Source organism: Saccoglossus kowalevskii, chromosome 4 (genome assembly GCF_978046115.1).
Source record: "Saccoglossus kowalevskii chromosome 4, keSacKowa6.1, whole genome shotgun sequence".
Lineage (NCBI taxonomy): Eukaryota > Metazoa > Hemichordata > Enteropneusta > Harrimaniidae > Saccoglossus > Saccoglossus kowalevskii.
The window spans coordinates 31450887-31477921 of record NC_140644.1 but is presented as its reverse complement, the minus strand read 5'-3'; the positions used below and the strand labels follow the sequence as shown (position 1 = coordinate 31477921).

At 36.1% G+C, this 27035-nt stretch overlaps 1 protein-coding gene across 1 annotated transcript; it reads left to right on the top strand.

Moving 5' to 3' along the window:
* The first annotated feature begins 381 nt into the window (after positions 1 to 381).
* On the top strand, positions 382 to 27035 carry LOC100374954 (protein SDA1 homolog). Its single transcript, XM_085498067.1, has 17 exons — positions 382 to 531; positions 2499 to 2603; positions 3116 to 3214; positions 4382 to 4564; positions 9825 to 9925; positions 10787 to 10844; positions 11805 to 11885; positions 13249 to 13350; positions 14797 to 14866; positions 15031 to 15192; positions 15899 to 16034; positions 16441 to 16615; positions 19590 to 19725; positions 20766 to 21051; positions 21255 to 21342; positions 25278 to 25439; positions 26506 to 27035. Exons 1-17 carry the CDS (start codon positions 442 to 444, stop codon positions 26551 to 26553), a joined length of 2082 nt encoding a protein of 693 aa, XP_085354193.1. The 5' UTR covers positions 382 to 441; the 3' UTR covers positions 26554 to 27035.

Sequence of the window (27035 nt, the reverse complement as noted above, 5' to 3'; positions counted from 1 at the left end):
TTTCGCAGTAAGTTTTTTTTCCCCAAAAAAACGTATTTCTTATTGGGAAAAAAGTTGATGACGTATGTCAAATTCAATCATCATGTGACACTTTTGAAACCAAATAACCAAATTGTTCTCCCCCTGCTATTAGGTCAGATGATGACAATACTCTGAAGAGAGACATGGAAAGAAAAAGTCACACTGAGAAACTAAATGAGAGGACGTCTGAAACAAAAAGATATAATTATCTGTCTCAAATTCTAATATATTTAGCTCGCAAGGATAATGCACTACAGAAATAATGGTGTAACATAAACGCAATACTTGTCGTTGATGGCGCGCACTATAGTGCAATTGGAGTAAAGAGAATGACCACGATAAACAAACGCTTCCGGGATCTTGCGACTCGACACGTGAGGATAGCATACTTTCGTGAAAAACGGCTACTGTTTTTTAAGCATGAGTGAACGGAATAGGAACCAGCTTCCTAACAATTTACCGCAGTTACAGAACCTTATAAAACGCGACCCAGAATCGTATACAGATGAGGTAGGTTTTAAATCAACGAACTCCGTAGCCAAAATACACAGTGCTGTATTGTAAATATTGATTGATGGTCGATTCATCCCAAATAACATTGGTACCAAGTCCCTTCGTCCCACAGGTTGACTCGTTCCAATTCAAGTTGATTCGTCCTGCAAGTTATTTCGTCTCATGTCGTTTCATCCGATTTATTAGGTTAGCCTGACACTAACTCGTCCAATACGCGCATACAATTAAACTGTATGTTGTGGTCACGCAGTCATCATGCATAGGATGGCACCCCAAAGACTGAACCCCAGTCGTTTATTGTATCACACTTTGCATTACTTTGTTTCTATCAATTATCAAATCAAGTTATTCATACATGTACTTCAAGATTATAGTGTAATTAATTAATGTTTTAAAAAATGGTAAGTCGTTTATTTCTAAATATCAGGAAAAACAGTAAATATTGTTGTGATAACATGTTTTCGATTTCATTTTATGTGCATCAAGCGTGATTGTCTTATTACCAATGTACTGTGAAATAATTTATTTTCACTGGAATTAATTTTTGGTGAAAAGACTTTTTGGGTATTTTGTATGGAATTTATTTTCACTGAAGTTTAATGTAGAATATAGGAAAAAATGTATGTTCGCTGGATTTTATTTTCACTGAATCACTCCTTCAGCGAAAATTAATTAATTCCAAGCGAAAATAAAGTGTTTTACAGTATAAAGTATATTACCCCGGTACCGGTACACTGCACAAGTTCTTAAGGCTAACCAAAGGCAATGGGAAAAAAGTGTATTGGGACGAATCAACTTTAAATCATTTTCATTGGCACCTTCATGTCGGACTAATCTGAATGTAAATATAACCCCTAAAACAGCCATGTACACAGGGTATACTACATGTACATGGGTAATACTTTCTTAGGGCCTACATGTAACTTCAATCCCAAACCTGCTTTTCCTCTACCTCTCCCCATTTCAATTATACATGTCCCTCTTCCGGAACACGTATAGTTATTTGGAGGAATGTACATGTATTGAATTTCATTAGTGGGCTGGAGTGTTCGGGTTTTTTCCGTATAAATAACAGCGTCTATGTACTGGCCCTAACACCCCTTTGCAACCCTATTTGCAAAGTGATCACATTTTATAATCATCACACAACACACAATGATGCAGTCTCCCCACTATGAATTAAATAACCGTACTGATGAAAACTAATATAAAAGTATAGCACACTACATCAAGAGAAACAATCCCTTAGTATAAGTATTTTTATTCAGGCATCACTCTTAATAAGGTGTCAGTTGAGATTGAATGGCTTTTTTCAAATGAAGACAAAACAAACAGGAACGCATTGCTTAGTAGCAAAACCATCAACAGTAGTACAATCCGGTTAAACTGTTTCGTATGTTGTACCGGTAATACATGTAACATACAAAATATCAATTCATTGTTTTTGTTTGTTATAAAAAGTTAGCAAATGTTTTTGGTTGTGCATTTGATGGAAATTGATATCCACCATGTTTGTGTTATTCCCTAGTTGACCTAAACTGTGTCTTTTGACCTGATAGGTCAAGTTGGTTATTCACCAATCAGAATGCTGGGTGGTGCAGCCAAAAGTATGTGGGAATTTCCAAAGATTAGCGATTGGTCAACACATAGAAAAAAAAAGGAATAAAGGATAAACTGAGCATTGAAGAAGTGTTCAACATTTTGCAATTGCTTATTGCCCATTCTCACTAGTCATAATAAACATTGTGTTCTTGAATAGCATCATTGACTTTGAGAAACATAATTTGACTCTACAGTCATTTTCTACTAACAGTATTTGTGCATTTTAGTACCATTTGTTCTAAATTTATATGGTATAATATTTGTCATACTCCCTAGGCTGGTTGTGTTAGAGTGTTCCAAGGTAGTTTTCAAAACAGTGTTACAAGTCATGATTTTTGTTTAATTGAATGTTCTGGTTACAGTTTCTTCAGCAGTACAGACACTACCAGTCTAACCTACAGATATTCATACATAAGCCATCAGTTTACTATAAGAATCTGGCAGATTTAACTTTATTTCTCAGTCAAGTAAGTACAAAACCATTTGCTATTTTTCATGTTACATGTACATTAAATAAAAATGAAAAAAATTCACAATTTTTGTACCAAAGTGAAATTCTTAAGATACACTGCTTATTTTTAAAGTTTATACATTTAGATAAATGTTTTGTGCAAAGTTCTGTTGGTTGCTACCTACATTTTTCAATTTATAGCCTCACCTGTTACCAAATTCTAAGATAATGACAATGTATATCTTAACGGAAAACTCAATTGTCACCTGAAAGCCATATTGCATTCCTTTGCAGACATCAAGTAAAAGAAACTATTCAACAATGAATGGTCTTTAAGTTTTCCTATATTAAACAATTATTACATAGAAATAAATCACTTTGTATTAAATGCATTTGCTTTTCTTGTGTACATGCATATCAAGGCAAACAATAAATAATCTGTATTATTGTCTTTACCTCTAGGTTTCCTATTTTTATCTTCTAAAGCCTACCCATAAATAATCTTTTTTGTTGTATTTGTTTTTCTAGGTTTCCCATTGTTATCCAGAGCATCTATCTACTTATCCTCAAGACTTGAAGGAGCTTCTCCAAAGACATTACACAGTGTTGGATGCAGAGCTGCGTATGGTATGACTTTTACACTTGTATTCTGAAATTGATTTAGAACTCTATAAATACTATGTCATGTTTCACCTGAATGTACTGCAATTGTTACTGTAAAACATTTAATTTGCACTGCTGACAATTTTGGTGAGTTGATGGTATTGCTGAAGACAAGAATTTGCTCCTGTGGCTTTGTAAAATATTGACTGTTACCAAACTGAAGTGATTTACATTACTTTACTAAGGCCAGACTTTTTTTATTTCTTGTTTCTCAAGTTTTTATAAGGCACATTTTTTGAGGAGGGTGGGAAAAAAAATACAATTAATTCTTTTTTTCCATTAGATTTGCGTGATTCTCAAAGAATTGTAAGTGAGATCATTGATCGGAGAGAAGAAATGAAATAAAATTTTATTTTATGTATAACATTGTTTCTCATCTGCGCGAGACTTCGGCACTTTGATCATGATACTCCTACGAAAATGGAACTTGGGTTTGTTATGCGGCGGGTGTAAAAAAAATGAAGATAAAAATAAGTTTTTTTTTAGCAATTTTTTGCACTTACAAGTCGGCGGGTGCGAGAAATTTTATTTTTATTTCATTTTCGGCTCTTGTTCATTCAACGGGTTCGCGAAACAAGGGATAATAAAGGACTGACCTAAGCCTAGTGAAATATGAGTTATGCAATGAGTGTTTGTTATGTAAATGAGATGTCCATATTAGCTAGTACTGTGAAATATTTTACTATCGGAAGGATCTTATTTTTGTTGTTATTCTCAGGAGGTGATTTTGCAGGGAATTAAATTGCACTCAAATATCAATTAAATGTTATGAATAACAATGAGTTTTCCAGGAAGGAATGAGTAGACACAAAACAAACTGCAGAATACCCATACGTATTCCTTCATATAATCAGAATACAAGAAATGAATATTAAAACAATCACTTGGTATTTGGACACTTGTTTGTGACTTTTGCCATCTGCCTGTGATGCTTGAACTTTAACCAGTGATGCTTAAATTGCTTTCAGTCTTGTCTGGCATGAATTTTAAAAATGATAATCCACTTTTGCAACAACAATAATGAATTGGAAGTAGGTGAGAAGTTACAGTCTTTCAGGGTGCTTTGTCCTCCTCCAAAATGAAATATTCACTCTACTCAATGTAAAATTGCACTCTTCTATATGTTTTCAGACATTCTGCAGGGCGCTGATTCTACTACGAAATAAAGATCTCATTTCGCCAACAAGTTTATTAGAACTGTTCTTTGAACTATTCCGATGTCAGGATAAGATATTGCGGAAGACATTGTACAACCATATCGTGAACGACATTAAAAATGTTAATTCAAAGCACAAGAATAACAAACTGAATACAGTAAGTGATGTGTTTCAAACTGATGGTGGTTTATAGCAAACTCAACTGTGTTAATGCAGGTTTAAAAATAGTCGAATCTATGTTGGATCTACAACATTGTAGATTAGATGTTTTTTTATTGCTGAACATTATCTTTTATGATCTTGGAATAAAATACATTTCAATTATATTATACATGTACTCTGCTTCTGGGACATGCTAATCTAGATTGTAGGAAGTACATTGTACATGCTAACCTAGATTATAGGAAGTACATGCTAACCTAGATTATAGGAAGTACATGCTAATCTAGATTATAGGAAGTACATGCTAATCTAGATTGTAGGAAGTACATTGTACATGCTAACCTAGATTATAGGAAGTACATGCTAACCTAGATTATAGGAAGTACATGCTAATCTAGATTATAGGAAGTACATGCTAATCTAGATTGTAGGAAGTACATGTCACACGCAACGTAATATTACCGTAATTGGTATAGTACAGGTGTGATGGTTCAAATACCAAAATGGCAACAGTAACATAAAGACTTCCCTGGCGGCGATGATAATATACGAACACGGAGTCAACAGATGAGGTTTCAACTGGTACTGGTATTATTATACTCTGCAAACATCAAGTACAATAACTCGGTAAAACTCCAAACCTCCAATAACTAGATACTTAAACTCCACCACAATTCAACGAGATCTCCGATCTAATCTCAGTGCTGAACAACTCCCCTATATATACCCACACTGTCTATAAATAGACCATTACATCAGCATACATAATGAGTCTGGAACTTACTAGTACTACAAATTTCTAGAATGTTCCATTACCTATTCAACCAGTTTCTAAAAATTCCACCCAGACACAGTTCAGTTCTAGAACATTCTCAGTCACACGGAAGTAGTAAACAAGTCGTATGCGACAGTACATGCTAACCTAGATTGTAGGAAATACATGCTAACCTAGATTGTAGGAAGTACATGCTAACCTAGATTGTAGGAAGTACATGCTAACCTAGATTGTAGGAAGTACATTGTACATGCTAACCTAGATTATAGGAAGTACATGCTAACCTAGATTATAGGAAGTACATTGTACATGCTAACCTAGATTATAGGAAGTACATGCTTACCTAGATTATAGGAAGTACATTGTACATGCTAACCTAGAATGTAGGAAGTACCTGCTAACCTAGATTATAGGAAGTACATGCTAACCTAGATTGTGGGATGTACATGCTAACCTAGATTGTAGGAAGTACATGCTAACCTAGATTGTGGGATGTACATGCTAACCTAGATTGTGGGATGTACATGCTAACCTAGATTGTAGGAAGTACATGCTAACCTAGATTATAGGAAGTACATGCTAACCTAGATTGTGGGATGTACATGCTAACCTAGATTGTGGGATGTACATGCTAACCTAGATTATAAGTACAGTACAGTTCTCGCGGAAGCTTTGGCTTTTGTGGCATCATTGTCGCCTACGCATGGCTTCATTGTCGCCTCAGCATCGCATCATTGTGGCATCAGCTTCGCGTCATTGCAATTAAAGCTGTGTTCGCCTCGCTTATTCTGTGGCATCATCGTGGCCTCAGCTTCGCAGTCTCATGGCATCAGCTTCAAAGTATTGCGACATGAGTATGACCTCATTATTTTCACACGGAAAGGCAGTAGAGTAAAAAAAAACATGTACAGAAGTTCGATATGTAATCGATTTGAAATTGAAGGCGGTAAGGGGAATAAAATATGACCAAGAGTAAAATGACATTTTAAAAATATATCTTGTTTAATTATTTAATGTTGAGAGTATTGGGTACCAAAAACTTTGTGAAGTACATTGCAATCTGCAAGGTGACGAGTGTCATATTGACTGCAAGGAAAATCGTGATAAATTTAAATCACACGATGTAATCGTCGTTCGGATACAACGCAATTTGCTACACGAAATGAAACTGTTCTTGTTATAAAATTACCTTATTTTCGTTCATTTTATTTGCTGGTAAGAGAACAGATTCAGATTCCTCATTTCGGTGGTATTTTTCTGTGTTTCGTTTAGTTTTAGCAGAGTCCAATCCCAATCCCAGCCCGGACTACTAATACATGCAAAACACACGTACGTCGCCTGGTGCGTCGGCGTTGTCGCCTGCCATCTTGATACAAAGTTCCAAAACAAGTGCGTACATTTCTAACTATGATTGGATGGTTGTGGTGGAGTCGGTCTGGTAACATTTTACATCCAATTTTCAAAATTAAGTTCAAAATTAACCTATACGTACTTTAAAAGTATTCTCACAAAAAATATTTTCGAATAAAAACGAGCCACATGCCCTGTAAAAAATTGAATAGCACTTGACATGCAGAAATAATTTTTTGTGCTTCAGAAAAAAACGTGTCCAGTGGTGCTCAGTCGATGAACAATTTGAAACCTATGATACACACAAAAGTCATTCGATACTGAATATCATCGACCCCAATCTGGTTTACCTTATTTCCCAACTTGCAAAACTGATTTGTATCTCAGCCCCGTTATTTGTTTTTATTTTTTTGAACTGAGGTCAAATCCCGGCCGTTTGTCAAAATATACAGATGTTTTTTAGTGAATAATTGTGAAGCCTGTCACAGCACAAACAAACTATGTGAGTCTACGCAGGAGATTGGATGGTACGACGACCCTTAAATTGGCGTCAAATATGCTTTGTTACAACATCATTGATTGGCTGAGAGTCACATTGATCGGAGCACACAGCCTGGGTCACAGAACCATATTTGTCCGTATTATCAACGAGACTTTGCGAGAGAACCACACCCACACTTTCAACCATTTTTAGCGCGGAAGTTGCCAACAAATATCAAAAAACTCGTGAATTTTATGGATTTGAATAAAATAAAGCTAGCGATTAGTAAGACTCGTTAATAATATACCCCCGATGCTCTTCAATTTTTTTAAAATTTTATTTCAAGGTGAGAAATGGATAATTGAAGTTCCATCGATTTCAAGGCGACTGTTTCACCGCGACAACTCTATGCCGTGTTGTAGTTTCGCGAGCTAAAACAAAAATATAGATATAATAAATAGTACTTGTTTAATTATTTGGTTTTACAGCCCGCAAATTACGGGACATGATCCCCATGAATTACGATAAATAAATGCTGATTGTGTTGAATGACGGACGTCGGGACCGTTTGGAGAAACCAACGGGGATATTCCAAACTGTCGGTAGACAGTTCAAACAAATGAAATTATTAACGAAAGACGAGATTTTTTACAGATATTTACGAACATACTGTCATACTAAATATATGCAAAATTGACAAATACACAAAGAGATATTAGGTTTTATTTTAGCCTTGGAAATATTTTCTGTCACTCAGTCCATGCGTGGGACTTCTATTTAGCTTCATGGTCCTTCGGCTTGTCTTCTCCTTGGGGGAAATAACAATAATTATACAAATCGTAAACTCAACACAGTCACGAAAAGAAACCCAGACAACCATGTCATACTTCTGTTGAAATACATTTTGTAGCAGTGCGTCACGTCATAATAAGTTGTTTAAAATAAAATAGTCAATCCCAGCCAAATCTAGGTCAAAGGGTCAGATTGCGTGCATATAATAATTGATAGTTAAAACAAAAAGTATTTGAACTTTTGACGGTTGTTCAACATCTATGCACGGTTACTAAACTAGTAACCGTGATCTATGAAAACCAGAAAATTGTTAGTAGTCCGAATTTTTGCACAGTCGAAAATAAAGCGGAAATTCAACAAGCGATCGCAAAAGCGAGCGATTGAAAAGCGGAAGCGAGCGAGTGCTTGGGCGAAATGTGTTCTGTACTTCTTTGTTTGATGAAGCGATGCTGATGCCACATTGTCGCCATAATGAGGCCACAATGAAGCGAAGCGATGACTGCCTCAACTTTTTATGTCGCGACATTGAAGCGCCGCTGAAGCCATAACAATGCCATAATGATGCAATGCTGAAGCGAAGCTGACGCTGAAGTGAAGCCAAAGCTTCCGCGAGAACTGCACTGTACCTGCTAACCTAGATTATAGGAAGTACATGCTAACCTAGATTATAGGAAGTACATGCTAACCTAGATTGTAGGAAGTACATGCTAACCTAGATTGTAGGAAGTACATGCTAACCTAGATTGTAGGAAGTACATGCTAACCTAGATTGTAGAATGTACATGCTAACCTAGATTGTAGGAAGTACATGCTAACCTAGATTGTGGGATGTACATTGTACATGCTAACCTAGATTGTGGGATGTACTTGCTAACCTAGATTGTGGGATGTACATGCTAACCTAGATTGTAGGAAGTACATGCTAACCTAGATATAGGAAGTACATGCTAACCTAGATTGTAGGATGTACATGCTAACCTAGATTGTAGGAAGTACATGCTAACCTAGATTGTAGGAAGTACATTGTACATGCTAACCTAGATTGTAGGAAGTACATGCTAACCTAGTTTGTAGGAAGTACATTGTACATGCTAACCTAGATTATAGAAGTACATGCTAACCTAGAATGTAGGAAGTACTTGCTAACCTAGATATAGGAAGTACATGCTAACCTAGATTGTAGGAAGTACATTGTACATGCTAACCTAGATTGTAGGAAGTACATGCTAACCTAGATTGTAGGAAGTACATGCTAACCTAGATTGTAGGAAGTACATTGTACATGCTAACCTAGATTATAGGAAGTACATGCTAACCTAGATTGTAGGAAGTACATTGTACATGCTAACCTAGATTATAGGAAGTACATGCTAACCTAGATTATAGGAAGTACATTGTACATGCTAACCTAGAATGTAGGAAGTACATGCTAACCTAGATTATAGGAAGTACATGCTAACCTAGATTGTAGGAAGTACATGCTAACCTAGATTGTGGGATGTACTTGCTAACCCAGATTGCAGGAAGTACATTGTACATACTAACCTGTCAGACCAATCTAAAAGATAGTCTAAGATGATTCACATTAACATAAATTTTGTGATTTATCCTAAATCATCTAACAAAAAATCCTGCGTATAGTTCAGTGATTTGATAACAGATGCTAAAAACCAAATTACAAATGAATCTATTGAGATTTTTGGCAAATAAAAATATTGATGCAGATATTTTGCAAATGTTTTGTTTGCATTTTACTTCACATGCAAAAGGATTCAAACAATAGGTGCTGACAATAAAACAATACAACTAATATTTGTTGGTTACCATACATATAATTAATATAAATTTTGTTTGTAGGCGTTACAGAACTTTATGTACACAATGCTTAGAGATAGTAATAGCACTGCAGCTAAGATGTCATTGGATGTGATGATTGAACTATACAAGAGAAATATATGGTAACTATGCATCTTCCTGCAAATTTTGTTTGATATTTTCTTAAGATTGTCACAGTGATGTTTCATGCTCATCAACATTTTGCAATTTATCAGGAACATTTCTAGCACTGAAAATTTTCTAGTGTACATGTACCTTACTTTCTCAAGATTGTTGATAAGCTTAATAAATGATGTCCTATTCATGAATTTTCATCAAAATATTTGTTAAATTAAAGGGGAATCGCTCAATCCCCTGGATTGCACCAAAGAATCATGGGACACTATTGTTTATGTTGTTTACGATGTTAATCTATCTTTTGTTATTCATTGTTATTTTAATCCAGAAAGTAAATTTGTTGCGAGATTAGGCTTAACTGGAAGGTGCCCCTTTAAGAACTTTGTGATATTATGGAGGTCATGTAAGGTTTTGGCGATTTCTCCAGTGTTGTCTGTTTTCAAATCATAATGTATGATTTTTGACTCTCCTGTGCGAAGGACACTGTGAATGGGAGTTTTTGCACTTATCAAATAGCAGAAAAATATTAGTTGTCAAAATTCTTGTTTGAAAGGCTACACGTAATCTTATAATCTTAAATTTTGAATTCATTTGTCTCCAATACACTCAGAACACAGGAGTTCTTTCTAAGCTTTCTTTTCTGTAATTTTTTCCACATTTTTCTATGATTACTTTGTTAATTTTGGATCAAATGAACCTAATATCCTGATTTTGATAAAAGTTGACATAGGTTGACTATGATAAGATTAGAGATCAGATGGCTAATTTAGTAGATTTCTGAGCACAAAATGTGAAAACAATCTGAATTTATTTGTTCCTTGTGACATCAATTTCATGTTAATTATTTTTTTATTTTTATTTTTCAGGAATGATGCCAAAACTGTAAATGTGATCACAACTGCATGTTTTTCTAAAGTAACAAAGGTAACAACAATTAAATAACCAATACTGTAAAATGAGAATTTATTTTAGCATCTAAAGAATAAAAGATCAGGTAGCCTGATTTTATTTTCGTGCAAAACTGTTTCACCATTTTTTTTTGTTCTCATGGTGCTCTATGCATTGCTTTTTTTCATTGTAGACGAAAATAAAAAAACGTTTTCACACATTTCTTTCGGCATTTCAACATTTTTTTTAGCTATACTGTACCACTACGATCACCATAACATTGTCAGCATTGCGATGTGATGAGAATCCACTGCCATCATTGTTACTTTTCAATGTCAAAACACGCATCAAATGCAGAATTTGGTTATTTAAAAATTAAAAAAAAATGTTGGACTTGTAGCGAAATCAGCTACGTGGTGTTGTTTAATGCAAGGAGTATGCACTCTGCACTGCCATCATGGCAACCTCGTTCAGAATCTTATTTGTCACCCATCATGCATTGGTCACAACATCACAAACTGCGCTGTATGACAATATCGGTGACTTCTGGTACCAATGCACTGAATGAGTTATTTCCAGCAGTCATAGTATGTCAAATTTTTTCGCAGTTGAAATAAAACCTGCTTTGATTTACCATAGTTTTACAATAAGACTTTCTTTCAAATTTGTTTTCTGCATTTGATACTTTGAGTCATAAAAACTGAAAATAGCCATTGTGCAGCAACTCAAAATAGTTCTTCAGAATGCAAACTGTGTTTGTTTTTGTCACATTGTTGCTGCTAATATGCAAAGTACGACTCATAGATTTGCATGCAACTTAGATTTTAATTTCACTCAAATAAAACCAATGTGGTAAGATAAAGTATTTAACATTAGGCAGAATTTTATGTTTCATAGCATCATTGTTTTTTACCAAAAGCAATGTTTCCAATTCACCAACAGCAAATAAGGGACTTTTTTTTTTACTTTATATTTGAAATTTTTTTCATTCTCTAGATCTTGGTTGCCTCTTTAAAGTTTTTTATTGGTAAGGATGAGGAAGAAGAAGATAAGTCAGACAGTGACAGTGATTCTGATGTAGGTGACCTAATAAAAATTATCATTTTGCACTCAGAAGAAATGCATTCGTGTATAACCAATATCTGTTATGTAAACATCAACAAATTCTGTATGGTTGTTTTTAGTTCATGTTTCATGCGAAGTCAAAAATTATAAGTGGGGTTTCATCCATCCATGTTTGTGTCTATGCGCATGTCAGTCCAGAGCTACTTTACTCTGTTTGCTGTTGTTTTCTGATCATCTCAAACTTGGTTATCATGTTAATCAGTATCATGTTAATCAGTATCATGTTAATCAGTATCATGTTAATCAGTATCATGTTAATCAGTATCATGTTAATCAGTATCATGTTAATCAGTATCCTGTTAATCAGTATCCTGTTAATCAGTATCATGTTAATCAGTATCCTGTTAATCAGTATCCTGTTAATCAGTATCATGTTAATCAGTATCATGTTAATCAGTATCATGTTAATCAGTATCCTATTAATCAGTATGAATTCTTGTCCAAGTTTTTAAAGATAATCTTGTACTTTAAAACTGTCTCCTACTTGTGGCAATAATAAGGTATATGATAACTTTCCCGTGGTTACAGTAACTTTTATCTGATCATTTCAAACTTTTAAAGCCTGTCAAACACTTTAAAATATTAAGCTCAATTTTTGGTGAAATTTTGGTGAAAATTTGGTTACAATAAAAAATAGAAATAAATATAAATATAAACAGAAATGAAGACAATTTACACTGCTGGTCCTAGTATACTCTCCAAGATCTGTTAGCTAGATAATGCTGTAACTAGACATGTAACTAGATAAAATTGCAGTCTGTAAAATTTTCCAGAACTGTTTTGTCAGAGATTGATAGGGTGATTTCATTTAAATATTTGTAATAATAATATGCATAATCATGCATATTTAGTTGCAGATCATAGTTTTTTTTGAAATTCTAACAAAAATGGACGACTTGCATTTTATTTTTATTCAAGTGCATACGTGTACTAATTCTTCACTATTAATGCCTGATTCAGTTAGGTCTGCACACAAGTACTTTACTGTATTTTGTGTCATTTTTGTGATTTGATCAAATTTGTTGATTTGATGGCATTTGAGCAATGTCAGTCTTGTCATTTGTTTGTCCAAATCAGTATATATTATGCGGTGTTAAGATTATTGCCGCTTTAATTGCCAAAAACATCTTCAACAAAATCATTTTCATAAATTTTTTTGTATTTTTCAATAATGAACAAAATATAATGCTGACACAAATGTGCGGAAGGTTGCACCAAAGTTTTTGCCAGAAATATTTGTTTAAAGGGTTAATTGCCTGCTGTCCCATATGATGTGTATGAATTGTAGTTAAATGATTTTCATCATTTCATCTAGGATGATAAACCTACAGCTAGAGAACTTGTACTTAGACAAGGTGTAAATAAAAAGACAAAGAAGAGACAAAAACAGTTTGACAAAGCCATGAAGGTGTTACAGGTATGGCAAGTCATTTTCTTTTCCCTTCATGTGCTATCATGTTGTGTTGCCAAAGTGCTCAGTCAGTTCTCTTAATTCCACACTTTCTCGCATAAACTGAAGCCAAGAATTATTAAAATTCAAAACACTTCACACATGACACTTCTATATGGATAATGGATATGCATAATCAGAGGTTTGTGCATCTGCATGTAACAACTAAATGATCTAAATTTTCAGTCATTTTGCAACTGAAAAACTCATTTTCGATTTTATAGTGTCTGATAAATTGCCCAAAGTTCTCATTATCATTTTATTTTTACTTGTGTATCAATATTGTCAGCTGATTGTGCAATTTGTTATCACTAAAGTATTAAACATAAATACTGTGAACTGCTTAATTTTAGCTGCAAGGAATTTTCAAGATTGTCGACAGTCTCCAGGCCTAATGTGTTAGTATACTAAATCAGGAAATGCTCAAGACGTTTGTCGACAGTCCCCAGGCCTAATGTGTTAGTATACTAAATCAGGAAACGCCCAAGATGTTTGTCGACAGTCCCCAGGCCTAATGTGTTAGTATACTAAATCAGGAAATGCTCAAGACGTTTGTCGACAGTCCCCAGGTCTAATGTGTTAGTATACTAAATCAGGAAACGCCCAAGACGTTTGTCGACAGTCCTCAGGCCTAATGTGTTAGTATACTAAATCAGGAAATGCCCAAGACGTTTGTCGACAGTCTCCAGGCCTAAATCAGGAAACGCCCAAGACGTTTGTCGCAGTCATTTCAGCGAAGGCCGGAGGACCGTTTACTTCTGCATAGTTTCACTTGATATTAATTATGCATTCAAGTGAATAACGTCACTCAATTTTATTAATAGATGGGGTATGGCTCGGTTCAAAGCTCGCTGAATTCCTCTTATGCCATGATCATAGCCAAGTTTTTTTCAGCCGCGAGAAAAAATATCGGAAGACATGTTCTGCTATTCACACACTATTACCGGAGGTTAACTTTCTATTCCCTGTGTACAGTACGCAATGACGTGTCCTGTGATTGGCTGGCTGGTTGGTTTGTGACGTTGCATGAGATGTCAATCATTTTCTGTTCAGTACTGTTGGAACACCATGTAGTGTCACGAGAGGGCGATTACAAGCGTTAACAGACCTCAGGCATGATGGCTGTTGACAGTCTAGGAATTTTCAAGATTTGATGATTTTATGGCAATCATGAATACAAAAATTGGCCCAAATTACGGACACTCTGTGTCATAGGACTGATGAGATTTAGACTGCTACAAAATGTCACTGTTTTCATTGACTGATATTAAGAAATATTTGTGCCTAACAAAAATAAAGTGGTTTCTAGGATTCAAATTGAGAAATTTGTCCAATTTCAGTTGTTACCATATATTTTCTAATGTAGGATTACAGAAATCACACTTCTCAGTCAAGATATTTTTTTTTATTTAGAAACACAAGAAGAAAAAGAAGCCTCTGACATTCAATTTTTCCGCCCTACATCTCATACATGATCCACAAAGTAAGTTACCTGTACATTCATGAAACTTGGGTAGAAACTAAAGTGTGAAGAGTAAAATGAGGGAAGAAGACGAGATTGAATTCAACAGCAATGGTCAGAGTCAAATGCATGTTGTTATCAATGAGTCAATAATAATTTATATATTGTATGAATTCCCATAACAGGTTTTGCTGAAAAGCTGTTCAAGCAGTTAGAGTCATCTACTGAGAGGTTTGAAGTTCGTCTGATGATGGCCAATCTGATGTCCAGATTAATAGGAATTCATCAGCTGTTTTTATTCAATTATTATCCATTTCTTCAGAGATATTTACAGCCACACCAAAAAGGTACTATACATCAACAGGGTCCATAGCGTTGGGAAAATTCTTTGAAAGACTTTGAGGTCTGGAAAGTCTTTGAAAAGTTTTTAAATTTCTTCATAGTTAATTAATTCATTTTAGAAAGGCCTGTTTTCTCCAGGGAACTACCATATCCTCAGAACTTTGATGAGCTTTGGTGATGATGTTGGCCTGAATTAATTGATTGGTGCTATATGTACCCTGCATCAATCATTGCTTGTCATAAATTTGGTTATGTGTATCCATAGAATGGCATCGTAAAATTACATACTTTTATGAATGTATATAGACCCTTTACACATTCAGTATTTCAAACGCCATTGTCTAGATATTTGCTACTGTAGAATACTTTATTTTCGCTTGGAATTTTTTTTAGCTATTTTCGCTTAAGTGAAAACAAAATCCATTGAATATACTTTTTTTCCTATATTTCACATTCAACTTGTCAAAAATCAGTGAAAATAAATTCCAAACAAAACACCCAAAAAGCCTTTACAAGGAAATTTAATTCCAGCTAAAATAAAGTATTCTACAATATTTTATTTGTGCTTTTTTCAACAGATCTCATAACTTAAGATGTGGAGTACTCATGTCATGCAAATTGTCTTTAGTGAAATCTTTACAATTATTCACATACTCAGTAAAGCAAGGTATGTTCCTCACTTCAATAATCATATGATTTTTTTTTTTTCAGAGGTTATAAAAATTCTCTTGTTTGCGGCCCAGGCTAGTCATGATCTGATACCATCGGAAGTGTTACACCCGCTGTTAATGACTATTGTTAATAACTTTGTAACGGAAAGAAATTCCAGTGAAGTCATGGCCGTTGGGTGAGTAAATTTTGCTAAAATCTTAGCAAATCATTGTATCTGATTGAATCCATGTGGTGGATGTATTGGAAATCAATTCAGCTTGACAGATCAACATAATTAGTTTGCAACACTTTGTTACTGAAACAATATTTGGAAGGTACCACCTGTATAAATAGTAATACTGTATCAAAAAGAATTTGTCAAACAGGTGGTGTTTTATCAACACTATTATTACATTTACAGTTATCAATGTCAACCATATCTATGATGGTCATCGGCTTCATTGTCTCCAACACTACTTTATTTCGGCTTTGTAAAAATATAACAGTGTAACTTGCCAATTATCTAGGTGCACTGTTTTCGCTAATTATAATAACTTGTCATGCTCCATTGATCTACTAAAGAAACTTGTGTTGTATTTCAGGTTAAATGCAGTTAGAGAAATATGCATACGATGTCCTTTAGTAATGAATGAAGATTTACTACGTGATCTGGTGCAATATAAATCCTACCGCGAAAAAGCGGTATCCACAGCTGCTAAGTCACTTATCCAATTATTCAGAACTGTTAATCCAACTTTATTACATAAAAAAGACAGGGTAAGGCTTCATAAGTTTTAAATTTAGTTTTTCAGTCTAAGTGAGCATACAATGCAGTTTATTAAAATACAATATCACAGCGTGTGATTGTACATAGTTTATATTATCTAATACTGCAACAAACAAATTATCATCAACCCAAATTGTTGCTGTTAGAAAGAAATGTGTTTGCCTAAATTAAGGAAAACTAGTATGTTTTTGGACTGATGCATTAGGCATCATTTTTAGTCCCTGTTCGGACGCAGTCCGAAAACGGGGACTTAATATGTTTTGACCTCCGTGCGTGTGTCCGTCTGTGCGTGCGTTCAGACCTGTATCTTAGAAATGCCTGGATAAATCACAATCAAACTTCACACATACATCATACATGATATTATACATATGCACATCAATTTATCTCACGATCTGATTCAAGATGGCCGACTGGCGGCATTTTGTATTAATGAATGTGGTTCTCGTGCCATATCTCTGACTTGCTTTCACTGATTACGTTCAAATTTGAAATATTCATTATACATCATGTCATAGATAGACAGATATATTGGTTTGACGATCCTATTCAAAATGGCCAAATGGTGGCCTTTTTTGTGCAATACAATCATCAAATATCAAGCATTTCTGGCATTTATGGATGGATTTCGTTCAAACTTGGTACATATATTAGACATTACAGGTTCCTGATGCACATCATTTATTTTTCAGATCGAATTCAAAATGACTGTCTGGCGGCCATTTTGTTTTAATGAATGGGCTTCTAGACCCATATCTCTTAAATGCTTTGACTAATTATATTTAAATTTTATATATTAGTTATACATCACGTTATATATTTTTTTCTTGTTTTTTTACTACATGTATATTATAACAGAACCCAGATAAAAAAAAACAGAACCCAGATAACAAATAAAATGAGTGTGGCTGACTGCCATAAAATGGCTTCTAGACCCATATCTGCGACTCGTTTTGACTGATTATATTTTCAAATTTTAAATATTCATTATACATTATGTCATAGATAAACAGATATATTGGTTTGACTATCCTATTCAAAATGGCCGAATGGTGGTAATTTTTGTGCTAAAAAATCATCAAATATCAAGCATTTATGGGTGGATTTCACTCAAACTTGGTACATACATTAGACATTACGGGTTCCTGATGCTCGTCATTTTATTTTTCAGATTGGATTCAAAATGGCTAACTGGTGGCCATTTTGTTTTAATGATTGGGCTTCTAGAGCCATATCTCTTAAATGCTTTGACTTATTATATTTAAATTTTATATATTAGTTATACATCACGTTATATATTTTTTTCTTGTTTTTTTACTACATGTATATTATAACAGAACCCAGATAAAAAAAAACAGAACCCAGATAAAAAATAAAATGAGTGTGGCTGACTGCCATAAAATGGCTTCTAGACCCATATCTGTGACTCGTTTTGACTGATTATATTTCCAAATTTTAAATATTCATTATACATTATGTCATAGATAAACAGATATATTGGTTTGACTATCCTATTCAAAATGGCCGAATGGTGGTAATTTTTGTGCTAAAAAATCATCAAATATCAAGCATTTATGGGTGGATTTCACTCAAACTTGGTACATACATTAGACATTACGGGTTCCTGATGCTCGTCATTTTATTTTTTAGATTGGATTCAAAATGGCTAACTGGTGGCCATTTTGTTTTAATGATTGGGCTTCTAGAGCCATATCTCTTAAATGCTTTGACTTATTATATTTAAATTTTATATATTAGTTATACATCACGTTATATATTTTTTTCTTGTTTTTTTTTTACTACATGTATATTATAACAGAACCCAGATAAAAAATAAAATGAGTGTGCGCTGACCAGTAACAATTCATTAATATTTCGAAGGCCTAATATGAGAGTGTTTTTGATGACAAAAGTTTCTATCACTCATCACTTTTTATAACCCCAGGAAAACACTGCTACAATTTTCCCTGATGTTTAAAATCCATGGAAGATGATCTCTGATGAAATAAAAAGGATTTACAATTTTATTGTGTACATTTTGGTACATGTACAACCACAGACACACACATACATGCACATGAGGTTATTGGTGATGCTATTCCTTTACCTACACTATATTGAATTGAGTGATGACTTTTTAGTTCCTTTTTGAACAAAGTTAGAAGTAGAGATAGCCAACAAAGCAGGATAGCTAAAACCTCTGCAGAGCAAACGTACAAATAAAAAAACAAAAGTGTCAAAATATTTGGTTACTAGAGGGCGCTATTGAAATGCATCATGTTTTTAAGATAAACAACGATGTTGGTCCATTAAAGGGGTAAACTTTTTCGGATTCTACGTGACTTCCAAATAAATTGTGGAAATAAAAACAACTCATAAATGCAGTACTGTTCTCTCAGTTTTACAAAGAGCTGGCAGTGTTCTCAAAACATAACACTGATGGTAAAATATCCAACCAGAAATTCTATTGTTAACTTACTCACATCAGATGCACACAATATACAGAAATACATGACTCATGGTTTAGGATTAGTGTGGTAGTAAAACACCCCAGTGGGTAGAACATTAACATGTAGACAACCAATAATTAGTATTGCCTTTAGAGTGAATGAATCCTGCATCAAATAATGAAGTGTCTTCTAACAGGACTGATCTTAAATCAAATTAGAATCTCAAAAAAAAAATAAAGGGTCAGCTTGCTGACTGCCAGAGAGTGATGTCTTCTAGAAGTTTACTGACTTCTGAATGTTGTAGCCCATTATTGTTTTTAACAAATTTGTAAACTTCTTAATCATTTCTCAACTATATTTTTTCAAAGTAATTGTTTCAATGTATAATGTTTCTATTGAGTAAATGACATGCCAGAGAATGAGTATGATTTTTGTGTCACAAAAGTGTACTGTGAGACCATACTTTACTTTTCCCCCTTCACTCATAATGTTTCTGTTTGTTATTGTTTTGCAGGGGAAACCAACAGATTTTAGTAAAGAAATAAAAGTGAAAGAATATGGAGAAGTGGTTGCTCCAGATTTTGTCCCAGGTGCAGAAGTGTTACCAGAAAGTAGTGCACTGACAGAGAACCAGGTGGAAGACCAACAAGGTAGAGAAACTTGGTGCATAGTTTTAGCACATTCAAGGGGAAATAAATTTAAAGGTTTTGCAACTTAGATGTGACTGATCAAAAGAAATCACAAAATGAATGTGTATTCATATTGTACATACATTTGAATACTTTAGAGTGTTTGATCACGTGCAGTGACTATGAAATCATGAGAAATGATTCTCTTATGTCCCAGACAATTAAATACATACTGTGCAAGTTATTCATGGTCAGTAAGACCTATCCAGTTGTGGTTGCCATGGGGATATGCACATACAGTACTCATTTTACCCAACAACCCACTTTTATTGCTTTTTATTTGAATGCTTATTGCTTAATTTCCATCAGCATGGTATTTTCCAACCAGGAAACAACCGCATTTTTATCACTTTTTTCCCGCTTGATCCCTTATTGAAAACACCAACTGCTTGCCCAAACACTGACCACTGGCACATGAATGGTAGAAATGGTGGTTCTATTGGTTATGTTTGGGTTTACATTGAGTATTAACTATCGTCTCAGTGTATTTTTAAAATTTTTGGTGACAATAATTATTGAATTCTGAAAGCCACTTCAAATCATATGACACTTTCTATCATTTGTTTAAAATAAAATACTAGTATTCCATTCCAGTTAAATCTAGGTCAAAAGGTCAGATTGTGTGTATATAATTATAGATAGTTAAAAACAGAAAGTATTGGAACTTTGGATGGCTATTCAAAGTCTCTGAAAACCAGAAAGACAAAATTATAAATCAATGTGAATTTCAGAACATTTTTAGTGGTCTGAGTTTTAAATACAAGCAAGTAAGCGAGTGGGCAGGTGATACTTCTGGGTTTGTGTCGTCTGAAATAAAGCAACAATTATCTGGTTGATTTCAACAAGCACTCACAAAAGCAATTGAAAAGCGGAAGGGGGTAGGAGATTGAACAAAATGAGTACTGAGTACTGTATCCACAAACATTGTGTATGAAACTATAGAAATTACAGGCATATTTCCAACACATTTTAGACCAGACTTCTTTATAATTCAACCACAGATTGGGAAACAGACAGTGACAGTGATGATAGCGATGGAAGTTGGCAAGATGTACCACAATCAGATGAAGAAGTACCTTTGAAGGAAAAGGAGGGTGTGAGTGAGGGGAATGTCCCCCATGAAGTCCAAACTCAAAAAGCAGCAACAATTACACAGACTAGGATCTTAACACAGGATGATTTCAAACAAATTAAATTGAAGCAGATGCAGAAAGAATTGGAAAGCACTCGGTCCAAGGGAAGTGATAAAAAGAGAAAACATATTGAGATTGTAGAAGAAGAAAAGGGGTTAGTCGATAACAAAATCTATAGTACATTCATGTATGAAAGTTGACTTTACATACCAACTAAGGAGTTCTCTGCCTGTAAAGTAAAGTTGTTGTCACTGTCATTTGTTAGTAATGACCTTGTTAATATCTATTGTAGTTCTCAATAACACAAAATGTATGCAGTATGTATCCAATGTAATGTTTGTTTGTTTCTCTCTATAGAAGCGGTGAACTTGTTAGCCTTAAAAAAATTGAAATTGTGAATAAAAGACCACGACATGACAAAGAAGCCAGATTAGCTACTGTTGAAGTAAGTTGCAGTTACTCATGTTCTGGGTATACTACATTGTAAAGTAACTGGGTATGCACTAACCCCTACCCAGTCACCCATGGGTATGCATTAACCTGTCACCAGTCACCCATGGGTATGCACTAACCCCTACCCAGTCACCCATGGGTATGCATTAACCCCTACCCAGTCACCCATGGGTATGCATTAACCCCTCACCAGTCACCCATGGGTATGCATTAACCCCTCACCAGTCACCCATGGGTATGCACTAACCCCTCACCAGTCACCCATGGGTATGCACTAACCCCTACCCAGTCACCCATGGGTATGCATTAACCCCTCACCAGTCACCCATGGGTATGCACTAACCCCTCACCAGTCACCCATGGGTATGCACTAACCCCTACCCAGTCACCCATGGGTATGCATTAACCCCTACCCAGTCACCCATGGGTATGCATTAACCCCTACCCAGTCACCCATGGGTATGCATTAACCCCTCACCAGTCACCCATGGGTATGCATTAACCCCTCACCAGTCACCCATGGGTATGCACTAACCCCTCACCAGTCACCCATGGGTATGCACTAACCCCTACCCAGTCACCCATGGGTATGCATTAACCCCTCACCAGTCACCCATGGGTATGCACTAACCCCTCACCAGTCACCCATGGGTATGCACTAACCCCTACCCAGTCACCCATGGGTATGCATTAACCCCTACCCAGTCACCCATGGGTATGCATTAACCCCTACCCAGTCACCCATGGGTATGCATTAACCCCTCACCAGTCACCCATGGGTATGCATTAACCCCTCACCAGTCACCCATGGGTATGCACTAACCCCTCACCAGTCACCCATGGGTATGCACTAACCCCTACCCAGTCACCCATGGGTATGCATTAACCCCTCACCAGTCACCCATGGGTATGCACTAACCCCTCACCAGTCACCCATGGGTATGCACTAACCCCTACCCAGTCACCCATGGGTATGCATTAACCCCTACCCAGTCACCCATGGGTATGCATTAACCCCTACCCAGTCACCCATGGGTATGCATTAACCCCTCACCAGTCACCCATGGGTATGCATTAACCCCTCACCAGTCACCCATGGGTATGCACTAACCCCTCACCAGTCACCCATGGGTATGCACTAACCCCTACCCAGTCACCCATGGGTATGCATTAACCCCTCACCAGTCACCCATGGGTATGCACTAACCCCTCACCAGTCACCCATGGGTATGCACTAACCCCTACCCAGTCACCCATGGGTATGCATTAACCCCTCACCAGTCACCCATGGGTATGCACTAACCCCTCACCAGTCACCCATGGGTATGCATTAACCCCTCACCAGTCACCCATGGGTATGCATTAACCCCTCACCAGTCACCCATGGGTATGCATTAACCCCTCACCAGTCACCCATGGGTATGCATTAACCCCTCACCAGTCACCCATGGGTATGTATTAACCCCTCACCAGTCACCCATGGGTATGCATTAACCCCTCACCAGTCACCCATGGGTATGCATTAACCCCTCACCAGTCACCCATGGGTATGCATTAACCCCTCACCAGTCACCCATGGGTATGCATTAACCCCTCACCAGTCACCCATGGGTATGCATTAACCCCTCACCAGTCACCCATGGGTATGCATTAACCCCTCACCAGTCACCCATGGGTATGTATTAACCCCTCACCAGTCACCCATGGGTATGCATTAACCCCTCACCAGTCACCCATGGGTATGCATTAACCCCTCACCAGTCACCCATGGGTATGCACTAACCCCTCACCAGTCACCCATGGGTATGCGCTAACATCTCACCAGTCACCCATGGGTATGCACTAACCCCTCACCTGTCACCCATAGGTATGCATTAACCCCTCACCGGTCACCCATGGGTATGCATTAACCCCTCACCAGTCACCCATGGGTATGCACTAACTTCTCACCAGTCACCCATGGGTATGCACTAACCCCTCACCAGTCACCCATGGGTATGCACTAACTTCTTACCAGTCACCCATGGGTATGCACTAACCCGTCACCAGACACCCATGGGTATGCACTAACCCGTCACCAGACACCCATGGGTATGCACTAACTTCTCACCAGTCACACATGGGTATGCACTAACCTGTCACCAGTCACCCATGGGTATGCACTAACCTGTCACCAGTCACCCATGGGTATGCACTAACCCGTCACCAGACACCCATGGGTATGCACTAATCTGTCACCAGACACCCATGGGTATGCACTAACTTCTCACCAGTCACCCATGGGTATGCACTAACCTGTCACCCAGTCACCCATGGGTATGCACTAACCTGTCACCAGTCACCCATGGGTATGCACTAACCTGTCACCAGTCACCCATGGGTATGCACTAACTTCTCACCAGTCACCCATGGGTATGCACTAACCTGTCACCAGTCACCCATGGGTATGCACTAACCTGTCACCAGTCACCCATGGGTATGCACTAGCCCGTCACCAGACACCCATGGGTATGCACTAATCTGTCACCAGACACCCATGGGTATGCACTAACCCGTCATCAGACACCCATGGGTATGCACTAACTTCTCACCAGTCACCCATGGGTATGCACTAACCCCTCACCAAACACCAATGGGTGTGCACTATCCCCTCACCAGTCACAATGGGTATGCACTAACTCTTCACCAGTCACAATGGGTATGCACTAATTCCTCACCAGTCACCAATGGGTATTCACTAACCCCTCACCAGTCACCAATGGGTATTCACTAACCCCTCACCAGTCACCCATGAGTATGTACTAACCTTTCACCAGTCATCCATAGGTATGCACTAACCCCTCACCAGTGACCCATGGGTATGCATTAATTCATTGCCGGTTACCCATGGGTATGCACTAGTTCCTCGCTAGACTCCCATGGTTATGCACTAACACATCACCAGTCACCCATGGGTATGCACTAACCCATCACCAGTCACCCATGGGTATGCATTAATTCATTGCCGGTTACCCATGGGTATGCACTAGTTCCTCGCTAGACACCCATGGTTATGCACTAACACATCACCAGTCACCCATGGGTATGCATTAATTCATTGCCGGTTACCCATGGGTATGCACTAGTTCCTCGCTAGACACCCATGGTTATGCACTAACACATCACCAGTCACCCATGGGTATGCACTAACCCATCACCAGTCACCAATGGGTATGCAATAACCCCTCACCAGTCACCCATGGGTATGCACAGATAGTATTATCTACACTGGGTGTGACATCATGATAGTGTAGCAGAATGTCTGTAAACAATTATATTCAGAATACAAGGGAACACAATCTGTTAATGTCTGATTACTAGTACTGTGATGTCACTAGAAAAATATGTGTTGACATATATTACAGCCTTTACTTAAAATGATAAGAATAATCTTGTGTTGCATGACACCAGCAGTTCTTACAAGAGACATAAATATAGGGGCCACTGGATAATGACCATATTGTTTCCGTCTTTTGTGTAATTTCCAATAGTAAACAATTATGCACTATGTACATATGAACTTGTTGAAACATGAAAGGACTGAGACCAATTAGAATAATTTGAGTATAACAATGTATTCAGGCAATACAATGACCTAAACTAACTTAAAATTCAACATACATTGCGAGCCTACTTACTTTGAAATAAGATAAATTCAGATGTGGGGGGGGGGGGGGGTGTTAAACCCCCTTATACCAGAATAATGTGTAAGTCAGCATAAATTCTATGCAATAGGCACACTGGTGCTGATTTGCCCCTCCCCCCTCCCGAAATGAACTTAAACTCCACCATATTTATGCCTGTTCAACATATTTACATCTGTTTTTATTTACGCTGTTTAAAGAACACAAAAAATAAGTGAACACAATATATGTTGTTTATTTTTAGACTGGTCGTGTTGATAGGCCGAAGTTTGGATCTAAGAGAGGTCGACTAAACCCACATGCAAGTACAACAAATAAGGAGAAACGTAAACAAAAACCATTTATGATGGTCAAGCAGAAAAGACAAATTAAAGCAAAATGCAAGAGATCATTTCGAGATAAACAGGTAATTTTCATTCATCTTTGTATATGTTAACTTTGCTGATTACCCTGTCTCATACAACTGTTGAACACATCATGGATCATTCAATTTCAGAATTATAGCTTACAATCTTGAACTGATTTCAGCTGCATACAATGTATATTTGTGGATTAAGGTCTCAAACTGAATGTATTTAAGATTCATTCATGACAAGAGGTGATAAACTTAAAGCGAGGGTATTTGGTATTATAATATTTATTTTATTCTCAGAGTTTTTATATCCACCAAATACGTACCTGAGCTATTTTTTATATCGTTATAACATGTTATACTTGCCATAAAATAGCTATGTATATAATTGTGCTGCTAAGTGTGTATTTTCAATTCTAGTAACGTCTTTGCTTTGTACTTCTATGACAAGGGGATTTTAAGAGTAATGGTGATGAAAATTGCTTAATATATTGTATACATTACTATATATTGTAAAATATGTCAGCGTTAATTAATTTTTGCTGAATAGACTTTTCAGGTGTTTGTTATGGCATTTATTTGAATTTAAAATATAGAAAAAAAGGTATATTCCCTAGATTTTATATTTACTGAATCATCTCTTCAGCGAAAATAGCAAAAATTAATTCCAAATGAAAATAAATAATTGTATAGTATACAGATTGCCACATCAATTGTGGTTTTTAATTGATTGCATTCTTATTTATTATGATGCCATTTTTATTGATGTAAAATAAAAGTGGCTTGAAAGACAAAAGTCAAAACCTTGAAGATCAGAGTCATTAGTTGAATTTCACTCAATCTTATTATTCAATACATTCATCTCAAGTTGACGTTGTTCTGAAAAACAAAATCTATTATACTAGTAGGTTATTAGTAGCTAATCCTGCCATTAGTATTAATTAGCTAATTAGCGTATAGATGTATATATTTAATATATACATTGTATATATATATATATATAGTAGACTCTGTATAGAGGTCGAAATCCAATAATTATATAATATTATAATTATTATTGTTAATGCTAACCCTGTGTTGTATATGCTGTTAATATTTGTTTACTTCTGTTTGTTTTCAGATTGCATTGAGAGATTCACTGTTGAAGAAGATGAGAAAAAACAAATAGTTCCTGTATCATCTATTGAAAGTAATACAAAAATGAATTTTTTGTAAAATGCTTCAAATCTATAAATAATTGTCATTCAAGGGTTGTCATCAACCTTTGTACAATGCTGTGAACATTTCTAGTATAATTTCATCACATTTAAATAATGTGTTAACAAAAAAACGCTGACGTGATAACATCCAGAAACTTCCCAGCGTTACATAATGTGCATATGTTATAAACATTACTTGAATACTAATTTAACGGTATGTGTTTTTTCTATACAACATCATGAATGGTTTCCGACTGTCAGCATCAGAAACATCAGAAACAAAAATTTCAGAAAGACACAACTGCTATCATAATATTTGGCCATTTGTTTTAAACCATATCTCTGAAAAGAGTATTTGTTATTGTCCAGACAGAAGTGGTAATAATACAATATATATGTTTAATATGTAAAAATGTCACTTGAATAAACCAATGATATAAAATACTTGAAA

What these genes read in the sequence shown, in the direction of transcription:
- LOC100374954 (XM_085498067.1), top strand. Translation starts at nt 442, where the DNA reads ATGAGTGAACGGAATAGGAACCAGCTTCCTAACAATTTACCGCAGTTA. An exon ending in AGAATAACAAACTGAATACA is followed by an intron (nt 4,565 to 9,824) that starts GTAAGTGATGTG and finishes TTTTGTTTGTAG; the next exon opens with GCGTTACAGAACTTTATGTA. An exon ending in ATTGTAGAAGAAGAAAAGGG is followed by an intron (nt 21,052 to 21,254) that starts GTTAGTCGATAA and finishes TTCTCTCTATAG; the next exon opens with AAGCGGTGAACTTGTTAGCC.